The 13,644-nt window shown below is 48.0% G+C and overlaps 1 protein-coding gene across 3 annotated transcripts in view; it reads right to left on the bottom strand.

Annotated features, from left to right (window-relative positions):
- Positions 1–12,902, bottom strand: part of SLC25A47 (solute carrier family 25 member 47) — a 14,662-nt gene extending 1,760 nt beyond the window's left edge. The window contains exons 1-5 of one of the 3 annotated variants that reach the window (XM_019552517.1): positions 12,713–12,902; positions 5,483–5,526; positions 4,602–4,673; positions 4,025–4,165; positions 2,011–2,281 (exon numbers count right to left, since the gene is read on the bottom strand). In XM_019552517.1, the coding sequence (XP_019408062.1) occupies positions 2,011–2,281; positions 4,025–4,165; positions 4,602–4,673; positions 5,483–5,526; positions 12,713–12,740 (556 nt within the window). In that variant the 5' untranslated portion in view covers positions 12,741–12,902. Of the gene's footprint in view, positions 1–2,010; positions 2,282–3,982; positions 4,166–4,601; positions 4,674–5,482; positions 5,527–12,712 lie in introns of all 3 variants that reach the window. The other 2 variants (XM_019552516.1, XM_019552518.1) reach the window with 2 other exon arrangements.
- Positions 12,903–13,644: the final 742 nt, after the last annotated feature.

Here is a 13,644-nt window from a genome sequence, read left to right as displayed (position 1 = left end):
AAGAGGAAATTGGATGCTTATCTTGCTGGGATCCTATGACCCCAGCTGACTTCCTGCCCTTTGGGCAGGAGGCTGGACTCGATGATCTCCCGAGGTCCCTTCCAGCCCTAATGTCTATGAAATCTATGAAATGTACTGTAAGAGTATGTGATACCAAGGCTGGCCTCTGGGAAAATGGACCCCTTAGTGAACTTGTATTTTGGCACCCTCAACTCGCACTGCTGCAGGCAGGGGCAGGAGCATGGGACACAGTCTGATGGGGAGGTGGAACTGCTTGGTGCACCAGGCAGGTGGGCAGGCACCACTGCTGCTGAGGGGAGCAAGGCTGGTGGACTAGAGCAGGTGCCACGCCATCCACACATGCCTAGCCTGGCTCCTCCTGAGCAGTGGCTGGAGGCAGGGGTGGGTTGAGCTGGGCACCACTTCTCCTGCCTGGGCCAGGGATTGGCCAGGCCAGGTTGGGGCAGGGAAAGAGGAGGGTGCTGCTGGTGCACCAGGCAGGTGGGCAGGCAGTGCTTACATGCGTGCAGCATGACCCGAGACCACAGCACCCTGGGCAGTTGCCCACATAATCCACCAGTAAAGCCAGCCTTGTGTGTTATGGCTGGGCTGGATCCTGCCACTGCAATGGGCCGAATGCCATGAGCTCTAGGGCTCCTGGCTCCTCTGCAGTTCTATTTGCAGTTGCCTTGTAACTGTTGCTGAAATCCTCTTTGCTGAAGCATCTCACATTGAGTTCAGCCCGCAGTAGAAGGTATTTCATAGCAACTCTGAGGCTATTTGCATATTAGGAAACTGGATAGGCTTGTTTTTGTGACTGAACTCACAGCATGGGTTTCAGGCTGAGGGCTGAGCAGGTCCTGTGGGCACTGCTACCTGCAGAAGACACATCTCGCTTGCAGAACTGTGTGATTTCACAATGCAGGCAGAATTGGGCGAAGTCACTCCCCAGGAGCCATAAGAAACCTGAGCTGCTACTAAAAGTGGTGTAGCCAGCCCTTCCCTCTGAAAACACAAGCCTGACCAGGTCCTGAAGCTCTTCCTTTTAATTCTGTAATTCTGCTCCCTTTAAATGGCTTGTCCACATTGTCATTAGCAATTTCATTCTTGCCTCCAAATCACTGCTAGGTGCCTGTTCTTGAGGAGAAACCATCTTCTTGTGTGTTCATACAGCACCTGGCACAAGTAGTTCCTGGGCCATAACACACAGAGTAAAGGTTCCACAACCTGGATGGTTCCAGCCTTCGCAGTCCAGGACAACCCCCAGACCACATGAGATGGAAGAAGGGTGTTGTCCCCAGCATGTGACACCAGATTACAGTCCCTTTCCGTCTAGCAATAGCCTCTGAACCTCTAATTTTGTTGTTTAGCCTAATTCTGTCAGTTTGGTTCCAACTAAGCAGGCTCTTCTTCATTTTAAATATTTGCCAAGTTTCACTCCAGTAGCATCTGCATTTATTCTTAGACAGCATGATTCCTCTGGATGAGGGATGTCAAACATACAGCCTGCGGGGCTCCTGGAGGGGCTGGGAATTTATGGGCAGGGCAAGCAGAGCTTGCTGCTGAGTTCTGCTGTATGGAGTCCTGTTGGGACGCGCGCATTGGCAGCCAAGGGGCAAATGATGGGTACTTTTAATTCCTGTAGCTCAGGGGGCCAAGGACTGCTTGAGATTGTTCAGGGGACCACCACTCTTCAACTAGTGAAAGCTAGCCAGTGCAGCTTAGCTTATGGGGCCTGCAACTGTAGGGTGATCAAAACACTCATCCATGCTTTGATATAGTCACCAAAGGAAACCACTTTGGAAGCCATTTAAATGAAAGTTACCATATAAATGCAAGAATAGTTTGAAACGTGAATGAAAACAAAAAGCAAGCAGCCTGTGATAAGGACACATTCCGAGGGAACTATCTACCAGGTGGGTAAAACGCTGTACATTAAGAATATGTACAGAATTCTCTCCTAGCACAATATAAACCAAGTCATTTTGTGGGCAGTCCTGCTCCACCTACCTGGTTTACTTTTCCCAGCTGGAGTGAGCCAATCACATAGGACAGAATATGTGAGGAAATACAAAGTAGATGAGTAGCAGTCCCTGCACAATAGTGCTGAACACCCTCTGTATAAACCCCCCAAACCTTCCTCCTTTGCTATCATTTTCAGACAATGCATAGATCCTCGATACTTGGGCTTGGAGCTGGGATTGGAAGTTGCAACTGAGTGATGTGGTTTCTGAGTTTGCATTCGAACTTTGGTTATCTCAGCAGGGGATATCAACACAACCTGTGAAACAAGACCAGACCAACATTAGCAATGTCATCTTCAATCTTTGGCAAAAGCAATGAAGAATAGCTAGTCTCAGCCCCTCCCCAGAAGTCCCCATTCTCTAAGTCACCCTATGGAAACTACAAGGCTGAAGAGGTCTGAGCATGAACTGGGAATTGCAGTCGGGTGAAATGAAGGCAAAGGCAATAAACCAGAACTACCACAAATCCTCATTAAACAACAACCAGCATCTGCAACAGTTTGTCAGGCTGTGAAGAGAAGGGGGGAAATCCTAAGCTAAGATCACCAGCACCTGTGAATTGGAACCGCTGCCATTAAGAATCCGGGCAATTAAACCAAGGCAAAAAGCCTTTGCTAGTGCACGGGCTAAGTGAACACTGAGGGAAGATTATCCAATCGATGGTCCACCCAGTGGGAGCAGGACAACACTTATCTGATAGACCGGAACTAAGCTCCTGAAACAATCGTAGCACAGACCGAGGACTAGTCAGAAATATGCAAGCGCCATGTATAATCATTGAGGGGGAGCCATTGGCATTCAGCGTGCCCACCCTGTTCGTATAAGCCTCTTCAGAGTGTGAAAAATTACGACTAAGTTCCACTGCAGTTTACAATTTCACATTATCTGGGCTACGTGCATATTTTGACAAGTAATTTCACTTGCCAGTTGCACACCTCCCTGGCGTGCCCTGGGCCATGCTCAGTTCAGAGAATTAATGGGAAAACCTGACATACTGCCTGTTTTGACATGATCACAGAGATGCAGTTCAGTGCTCTCCTAACACATTAAATTGGCAGCACTTATAGTGTCTCTACCTACAGAGCAAGCACAGCATGATAAAAGCCCCACGCTGCATTTCTACCAATGTATCTTATTCTACATGCGTTCTCACTGGCTCGGACTGGTTCATTCCTTCTGATCAGATCATTCTTAACCTCCCTGCTTGAAATGTCAACAGAGGTGATAAAGGAAGCAGTTTTGTGCTGTGGATATCTGCCTAGGCGGGGCCACACACACCACAACACTGACCCACCAGTCAGTGATGCTGATTGGTTTTGACCTGCATTATTAACAGACCAATGACCAGGGCTGTCTCATTAACTCAAGCAGGAATCTATTACATAAATGGTCTCTATCCAGGGACGGCTGGATGCGCTTTAAAAGCTTAGTGAGGGAAAGGGAAGATCCTGTATTGAATCCCGTATTCTGTTTTTAAAAGACAAGCAAAACCTTGTGTAGTCCTTAAGTCCTTATTCAGTGGTTTTATACAAATATTTGGGTATCCTCTAAAATAAACCCAGTGTTAGGAGCCCAGCTGGACTCCACACCTTCATGAGACAAACCAGTGTGTGGGAACAACAATGGAAGAGTAGATCTTAAAAAAGCCACCATCACTATGGCAGGAACAAAGGACTGGAAGGGACCTTCAAGGACATCAAGTCCAGCCCCCTGCATACGTGGGCCGTTAACCCACAGAATCCCCACTTCAGACCTTCAGACCCTTGGACATACATCTGCCAGTGACAAGAAAGGGGGAGATGATATTCAGTCTTTTGGAAGACTCCAAAGGGATATTATGGATAGGAGTTTTCACAGATCTTCCTGCAAGCACCAGAGAAAAGGTACTCATCACATTTCCAGCCTCGCATTAATAGAAACAGGAACTTTGTTGATGATTTTATTTGCTCTTTACCTACCCGAACAACCCCAGTAGCGCAACCAGCCAGGGAAATATCCACCTTTGAGGGCTTCACATCTGAAGTGCCATATCTTAATCTGCAGATGTTATAAAGGCAGTTTCTGTAAGTGCCGAAAGAAACAGAAGAAATGAGCGACACCGTGAGAACCGACATGGACACGCCTTTGTAAAACCCCAGGATCTAGCATGAAAGAGAGAAAAAGGAAGGATTAAAAAACGAGAACGACCTAGGAAGGCACTTGTGTTAGTCCAGTCCAGTCTGAAATCCAATCCATACGTGGTCATGTCACAAACCTCCCCCAGGAGCATAGCTTTAGAGGCAAATTAATAAAATAAGGTTCAGACTTAAGCCTTCTTCCCTGAAGTGTGGCTGTTTATGGAACTTCCCTTCCCCAAAAACCCACATAGCCCCAAGATGACTAATCCAGAGCTGCCTTAGTTCTCCCTGGCTCACATCTAAGATCGCTCCTCCCTTCTCTCCAGAGGAGATGAGCTACCTGCAGCTTGCATCAGCAGGAATAGCTAAGCAGGGTCATCATCTGCTCCCAAGTCAATTTATATAATTTCTCCTGTTGTTTTCCTTTATAAATGTGATACGTCAAAGTAGCTGTCCCTACCTTTTCTGCTTTGTACAGTTCCTGAATGCAGTGCCAAATTCCATTATAGCTCCTCTCAGTCTGAAGTCTCACCTGTAAACATAAAACAAGCTTTGACATCGACAACGTGCTAAACTTACGGACTAATGCACTCATACCATGCTTTTTGATTTCCTGTGGAATCCTTACCCCCAAACACATCTGCAATTTTTTTTTTAAAAAGCACATAAGACTCTAGAATTGTGTAACAATATGGTGGAAAAATTAAAGCTTTCTTTCATATGATTGATCTAGTAAGTACAGAGAGAAAGGCAAAAGACAACAGTTTAGTTCAGGGGTGGGCAAAATATGGTCCATGGGCCATACCCAGCCTGTGACTGATTGTATCCAGCCCATGGATGCCCCTGTGACACTCTGCATAGAGCCAAGTCCTGCCTGGGGCAGCCCACGCCAAACTCCTGCCCATGTCACTGCCCTGGCCCCAGCCCCGGCTCCAGCCAGGGTGCACAGCTTCCCAGCTGGGCTGCTCCAGCTGCTACTGCAGCCACCCAGGTACTGCTCGGCTCTTCCCACCTCTGATGGCTCCTCCTGCTCCTACTGCACTGCTCCGAGCAGCAGGGGGCACAGGGAAGCAAGGATGGCTGTGGGGACACGTGCCCAGCCAGGTGGTGGGGGAGGGCAAAATATATTTTTTCCAATAAAATTTAAAATATTAAAGTAAATGTTTGATTTTCCATATATGATTTGTTTTTTATCTATGATTTATTAAAATATCTTGTAAAGATCATGTGCATGCCCCTCGATGGCTCAGAAAAACTCATTAAGCGGCCCGCCAGCCAAAATACTTGCCCACCCGGGTTTAGTTCCACGTGATAGATAAGAATTGAAGTTCAAAAAAATACCTTTACTGTATCCAGCGGATAACCCACAGCAGTACTTAAGCCACCTGAAACAGACATTGTGTGTAACATGGTTACCAGCACATACAATAACCAGGCTATTTTCTTACTGCCAAGGAAGTAATTAACTGAATTACAGTGACATTCAATGCCAAAGTCAAGTTGCCCTCAGAACCAAACTCTAACTTGCCAATGACAACCACAAAGGTTAAGGAAAGGATCAAGGGATAAAAACCAATAGCTTAATCAAGAGGCCCAGACACATTCACAGAAGAACTTTGACTGTAAAAAGAAACTTCCATGAGGGCACAGAGACATGGTGCAAGCCAGGACTGGAAGGGACACAGAAACAGGTGATGAAAGGGATATGGAGAGCTGCCACCTCCCCTGGACAAGAAGCTGTCCTGTTGACTTAAGTTGTGCTTGAAATTTTAATGAATGATCAGCACAAACGAATTGTTTTGCACTCCCCCATCCTCAATATCCTCAGTACATCTCTCCTTCTCTTAGACCAGAGGTCAGCAACATTTTTGGGCAGAATGCCAGAAACACCCGCAACCTACTTGTAAAATGTTGGCATGCCAGGGGCCCAGTCCTTGTTATGGTAGTGCAGCCCTGTCCCTTTCCCATCACCTGCCCATGGCGCACATCCACCCTCCACCAGCAAATAAGCTAGGCTGGGGCTCCATGGATCCCGGTGCAAGCGCTTGCAGCCTCCCCGCTGCCTGCTGTAAGCAGCCCAGGCTCTGTGGCCGGAAGCAGGGGCCTGCCCAGAACCTGGGCCATCTGTGGAGGGCACCTACTAAGCTGGAAGCAACTGCACCAGGGTTCACGGAGCCCCAGCCCAGTTTGTGGCCAGCTGCAGGTATACGTGCACCTTAAGGCAGCCAGCATTGAAGAGGCAGGGGCTGGGCTGCCACAACAAGGATCCCTCATGGCTCCCCTGCCATCCACCCCAAGGTGCACATGCCAAGTAAAAGGCCTTCACATGCCAAACTCCGGTACACATGCCAGGGTTTGCTGACCCCTGTCTCAGACAGTAAGCACTTGGCTGAGGAGCCATGCCTTCACATGTAGCACAAGGTGCTTTCAGTTATGACTGAGCCCCGAGTCCAACATGGCACAGAGAGCAGCATCTCCTGCTCAGGCTCCAGCGTAGGGTTTGCAGCAGGGGCCAGCAGCTAGGGAGGTAGGGCCACAGCAGTGGCAACAGGCAAGGCAGCCAGAGGGTGATGGGGCTGTGTCAACTCTTGCTCCCCTGCCTGCTATGTGCCCCGGGTCCCAAGGGCCCTGAGCCACACAATGGGCCATGCCCCCAAGTTCTGGGGGACTGCCAGTAGTCCAGTGGGCCATCTGTTTGACGCCCTTTCTCTAGTGGCTACTGAGCAGTCTCGATGGGCTTGTGCATGCAACTGTGCCAGAAGTAGTATATAGCGAAGAATGTAGCTAATTACACACACACTAAGGAAGAACTACATTCCTTGGAGGCTACACCTTCTCAGCAAGCAACACTCCTTGTTCAAAGGGGAAGGAGATACTGACTACAGTTAAAAAACATCATAGAGCAGAGTTGGATCAGGACTCAAGGGCAGGCAGCCTGTGGCAGGATCAAGCCCAGAATTAGATGCGTGTGCTTTCTATGTGCGCTGACTGTGCCAGTACATTGCAAAGAGAGAAGCAGACCTGAACAAAACAAAGGATTAACGGCTGAAGAGGAAGCAGCCCCTGATGGGGAGCCAGGCTGTACTCAGGATCCCCGAGTCAGGATGTGATGCAACGTCAGGGCAGTAACGTGCATGCAGCGTGCCGCACAATTCTGCTGGCTGCTTTGCAACTCAGAAATGGCAGAGCTGACCTCCGGTTCAGCCTCCCTCCCACCCCCTCCGCCCCCAGGGTTCAGCTCTAACTGAGCAAGTCTAAAGTGCAACCCTCCAGTAAGAATGCTGAAGAGGATTAATGATGGGGTATGTACAAAGTCAGCCTGCTTAACAGAGCTTTCCCGTGCACCAGCTGACCTTTATTGCCACAGAGTGACAGTAAATATATTGCTTTTAACATGCTCCTGGGATCTCTCTGCCCCAAATATAGAAACCAGGGCACATTTCTAGGTCTTAAAATAGTCACTAGAGATGGAAGCTCAGTAATTCTAGGAGGCAAAGTGACTGCCATGGTGTGGGGGAGAACAAACTGCTTCCCTGAATGTTTCATTTGATCACAGCTAACAGATTTTCACCGCTGCTATCTATCACCACTATATTTCCCAGCCTGTGGCTCCACATGTAAATGAACTGCTTTGCACTTGACTAGTGTTATTTTCAATGTTATAACCAGGCGACTGGCTAACATCTGGTCAAAATATGAGGCATCCATCAACCTCAAAGGCAAAAGGCTGAGAGACAATTAAGCTATATCTATTCAGGATATTTTTAATGGCCGGTCCTGATTTTCTGAAAGGAGCTGTAAGGGTCTTAAAACTACTGCAAAACTACTGCGGCCTTTAAGTAAGCTCTGGAAAGACTATGAGCCATATGTTTCCTGGTGGCTTACCCATTCAATAATGTCCATCATTGAGTTCTTTAAAAAAAAAAAAAAAGGCATGTTGGCTGCTGTGGTCACTTCCGCAAATGCACTCCCCTGAAATAACACAGGTATCTTAGTGACTGACTAGCCCTATGTCGATGATATAATCAGCATCTGCATGATTAAGTCAGAGTCCCCACAGCTAATCCAGGACAAGAAAATCCTGGACAAAGCCTACATGACCTTCGCCCACTTAGAAAAGAGAATGACATTTGTCCTACCTGCTGTGCAGGCATCTCCAGCAAATCTGCCTGGCAAGAAAGATCAACAGCAGAAGCAGGTGAAAAATGGGCCAGCCAGTCCTTTTTGCATTTCAAAGACAGAAGAAGGGTACAGTGTTGGAAACGGGGAGGGAGACGACACAGAGCAGGCAGGAAGGAATTAAGAACAGGGGCTTACTGGGTCCGGGCTCCAGAACAGGCAGAGAATGAAAGCATGCCCGGCCGGTCTGGGTCCAACGCCTATAGGCACATCACTACAGGGTGGCACCTGGAAAGCTAAGGCAGGGCAGCCAGTAACAGGCCCATCTGCTGTGCATTCACCACTGCTTACATGCCCCCTCCAATGCATGCAAGTTGCACCATGCCCCTCACTGCTGAAAGGTGGCACTTTTGCCAGCTTGGAGCCTGTGCTGGTTAAAAGGGAGATACTGTGTGTGGTGGAGCTGTGTCGCTGTCCTGGCTGCCCCACTGCACCCAGGGAGGAAGGAATCCCTGCTGCCTTGCAGCACGTGCTCACAGAGACATCCCCAACAGCTTCTGCACCCGGGACAATGCCCTGCAAGAGAGCTTCTGCAGTGGCAAAAACCTCCTGGGCTGGCCATTCCCGTGCCCCACTATGCTAGCACCTAGGGACCCTGCTCACCTATCCCGTCACACTACTATGTGCACAGGTCCCAGACGGGCCAGGGAACAACCACCTTCTTTTCAACTAGAGGTTATTATTGACATCTTTCCCTCATCTTTTCCAAGGCCGGTACTGCCCCATCCATCCTTCCCACAGACACAGGGACCCAAGGGGCAGAGAAAAACGGTATCGGCAAATCTTAGAGTTAGGGAGCTACGACATCAGCTCTGGCTCTCCAGCCTTCCACACAAACCCGTCTACTGTACAGGGCCATTTGCAGACTCAAGTAGACACCACTGCACATTTAGGCACAGCGTACACTCCACATGTCTGGCCCCTGAACTGACTTCATCCCAGCCAGCTCCTCTATGCCCTCTTTTCAGTTGCTGGAGGGCAGCAGGCAGCTGCCTAGTCGCTGTGCCCGCAGGAGCAGCCAGCCCAAAAGTTACATCCTGAGGAGACAGATGCCAGAACACTCCTGAGCTGGGCACAAAGGCCCAGAGCCCCCTTTTACAAAAAAAGAAAAAAGAGCAAAGAGCAGGACATGTCCTTTGGCTGGTCTTTTAAATTCTGCTCTTTCCCTGGGCCGCCCCAGTCAGTGGATCAATCTGCAGACTTAGTTATGGAGTTTGGGGTCCTGCTGGCTCCTCCCAGCCCTAGAAAGGCAATTAAATGTGTCCCCTCACACTCTCATGCACCCACCAAGCCCTTTCTAGACCAGCAATCAAGTCTGCCCCCAGCCCCAAAGGCATGCCCCATGACAGCAGCATCCCCCAGCCACCTGCTCCCACCTTCGTGCTCTAAACTAGGCACTGAAGATGCTCTGAGGCAACAGCTCTTGTGATGCCAGTCTCAGGCATGCTCGAGAGCTGCTGCTGAACGATAACCCCAGAGCGGCATCACCAGTGCAGTTCCAGGTTTGTAGTATGAGCATTCGGGACATGTCACCCACCACAGCAGACAGGGCCTAAAAGTGAATCCTGTCTTGGGTGCACCCACATCACTTGCTGCCCATCCCCCCTGACCTCTGCTCCTCCCAGGGCTCCTTCCCCCCACTCTGCAAACCTGGGTCACCTCAGCCAGATCCTTTTCTCTCCTTTCCAGGCCCACTGCTGCAGGGACAGAGGGAGAGGAAAGGCTTAAAGCAGCATTTCCCCACAGGAGGTGAGGAGGGAAAGGGAAACAGGCAGACAAGTTAATCAGAGGGGCCTTTCTGCTGCAATCTCTCATCCTTCACTTGGGTGGGATTGATCGTCAAGAGGGCTGGAGTTTTGAAAAAAAAAGTCCTTTTAGTCACATACACACACACCCTGGGCACCTAGAAAACACAAGTGAATGCAGATATATATAAAGGGATCTGCTAACGAACAACTCCAGCCCATTTTCAGATTACCACATGCAATACGGTAATACACTTGCACTTTCACAAGACACAGGCTCTCAGTTAGTCCCAGAGCCACAGAAGCAATAAATAGCATTTGGAAGAGACACACATCAATATATCTGTGCGTTTACAAGGAAACAATTTATCACCCTGGGTCCTTACCAGTCAGGATTTAAGGGGACTGTGTCCCTTTGTTATTCTCCACTAGGAGCCAGGGAGGGTTTTCTCAGGAAAAAAAAAAAAACCTCAAAACACATCAAGGTCTCAGGCACATCCTATATTAAACAAACCTTGTTACCTGTGTTGCCATTTTAGCTGTTTGTTCAGCTGGTGCTACAAGGTGTCTGGATATGTGAAAATACAGTAGACAACCCTGTTCCAACTCTTATACATATTTCCATTGCAAAGCAATTCATGACCCAGCTGCAGGGCTGAGAGGCAGTTTATTCTCATAGGAAGCTCTTCTAACCTTGAAAGCACACATCAAGGAAATAATGGCATTATCCACATCAGACTGGTGATGATGATCATACTGCTAGTTGCTGCAGTTTGCACAAGCCCCCACCACCTCACATCCAAGCTCTCTGTGTAGCAAAGTATCTGAAAGGAGTTTGTTTTCTATAGATGCAAGGCTGTGCTGTGCCTCATAGGCAGGTACTGAGTTCCCATAGGTAACAGGTAGGAAGACAGGCAGAAGGCAGCCACCACCTTGGTCAGATGCTATGAATGACAAAGTATGTTGCTCCCTACAGATGCTCAAGCTTCTCTGAATCATTTAGTCTTTGATGTGCCACCCCGCTCTGCTTTCTGCCTGACTTCAGACTAACACAGCTGACCACCTCTGAGCTAGGAAAATCTCAGTCTCACATGCCTGTAGCAATGAGCTGCAATTAGGATAAGCAAATGAACTTCTGATTAAAATGTACTCTGAATTACAACCATATAGATCCTTCTCTATCCCAGATACATTTTAGAGAATCAGACAAAGTACTGGGTGCCCTCCATTTCCATGCACTTGAAAAAGGAAGGAGGACAATGAGCACCTTACTGGACCAGGTCTGTGACTATGTTGTGACATTCACAGAAGATGCACTTTTGCAGGTGTAGTAAAATGCAAACCTGAGGGCAGTGGGACAGAGGATGACATGATGAATACCAGTTGACTGGTTTGAAGGCCTGGACAGGGCCCAAGAGATTTACTTCAGAAGTCTCCTTAATTACGGTATATAATTGTCACAAATCACAGCGGACAAGAGAGATGACCGAAGAGAGAAGCAAGGGGCTGCATTACACTGAGCTGACACAGACACAAGTTACATGGAGTGAACTGGGGCATTTGATACCAAGGTTTAAAGAACCTTCTCATACACTTTCCCCAAGTTCACATTCTCAGGCATAAGACCTGTGCTCAGGTGCATAAAGCCACCGCACACAAAAGAGAGGCAAACAAGAGGGAAGGAAGAAGAGTCACTGCAAAGGGACTAAATATACCTCTCCTGCAGCCATTCCAGAGTTGACTCAGGGCTCACTTACACAGTTACTACGCAGAGGCTGAAGTTAAGTATGTCATGCTATATCAATGTCTGCCTGGGCAACCGCTCCCTCCTGATCTGCTCAGCAAGAGACCATCATAGTTTAGAGGACCTGGAAGCCTGCTCGGAACAGACATGGGAGAGTTTTAGCACACTCCTTGCCCATATGGGAGATGGGCACGGCTCGTTCTAGGACCTCACTCTGCGATTGTCCCATTCCCGTCCATTTTAGCTATTTCAAAATTTTGTCTTTCAAATTCACCAAAGACATGTCATGGTTTAAAACACAGTTTCATTAAATACAGGCCCCCCAGAAGCCTCAAATTAAAAGTGGATCATTTTTTAAACTAGTGATCAATGTGTTCCTGGAACAAGGTCTGCTATGTAGCAAGCCTGCATTGAAATAACCCCTGACCAAGCTGCAAATAAATCCTGGTCCAAGGATATCCTTATTTAAACCTTTTTCAACAGCAACAAAGTTACTTCACCATTGAAAATATGGTCAGTTCTCCAAAACCCCAAATGCCCACCAGTATGTCACGTTCCCCCAGACTCTGGATAACAGCAGCACCGTATCAGCAGTGTTCATAGCACTGTGTGCTTTAGTATCTGGTGTTATTTTGCTTAATCATTTTGATATTAGATGAGGGGGTAATACAAAGCAGCAATCCCAACTAACTAAGTTTAATGATATTCATGCTCTGTAAATGTACTCTGCTGATCTTCTTAAAGTAATAGAGAATATGTTATAAAAAGGCAGTTCTCATGAAATCACTGAATGATCCTTAACTATAGCATTGCCACTAGTGTGATCAGTATCTGCCAGTACATAGCAAAGAAGCACAGCTGTCTGCTTTCATCAAACATGCACCGTTTTATCTATGTATTTACCTCCAATGGCTCCAGCAATGAAATCCATCTGTACAGTCTGCTGCCTTAACTGTCCTGATCAAATACTGGGATTGTAGAGGAAAAGTAGATTCAAATTCAGCCTTTATGAGGAACAAGAGCCCCCCAGTCCTTCAGAGATGATGCAGTTTGCACCATGTTAAAACCAACCCCCCTCCTATCTCCACCTTTCTCCAAAGGTTATGTTCTGGGGGGGGAGGGGGCAGAATTAATGAATTATATATTAGCAGGGTGAGACAAAAAGACTGGACCAGTTCCAAGAATATGGTGAATAAATAATCCTGTGCAGAGGTGAACTGGAACATTGAACTAAAGCCTCCATTCTGGTTGCCTTTCACCTGCAAAATTGCAAGAACATGGCTCTACAAAGTGCACGTCGAGAACATGGAGGTGTACTCATTAGTCAGAGAAGACGGTTGCTAGCATCCCTGGCCCATGCACAGCCACATGCAACACAACCATGTGGAATGGTCCTGCCAAGAAGCACCATTTCAAAGTGAACCCACTTCTCTCACAAAGGCAAAACATGCCCCATTTCCAAGTCGTGCTCAAGAAATTCATCCAGACCTTTCCGCCTTACTCTCGTGGCTCTTCAGTCCTGCACTGTTCTCAAGTGACCTGTACCACAGGGAGTGTTGAAAAGCAGAAGTCAATTCAGTTATGCATGGAGGGATTGCTTCCCTTCCCTGGTGGGTGCTTGCAAGAACCGGAGGAAGTCGGCCTCTGGAAGAGTTAGCACCCTGGAGAACAGCAAGGCCTCAAAGCTGTATTGCAGGAGAAGGAATAGGAAGGAGGTCTCTCCCTGAAGCAGCTTCTAGACCTCATACATAATGGATGCCAAAAAAGGGAGCCATTCCTCTCTCACTCTCTCTCTCTCTCCCACACTTTTGTACACATTGATGGGGAGCAAGATA

This window comes from Crocodylus porosus, unplaced genomic scaffold (assembly GCF_001723895.1).
Source record: "Crocodylus porosus isolate Cpor-Errol unplaced genomic scaffold, CroPor_comp1, whole genome shotgun sequence".
NCBI classification, from domain to species: domain Eukaryota; kingdom Metazoa; phylum Chordata; order Crocodylia; family Crocodylidae; genus Crocodylus; species Crocodylus porosus.
This window is presented reverse-complemented; position numbering and strand designations above follow the sequence as displayed.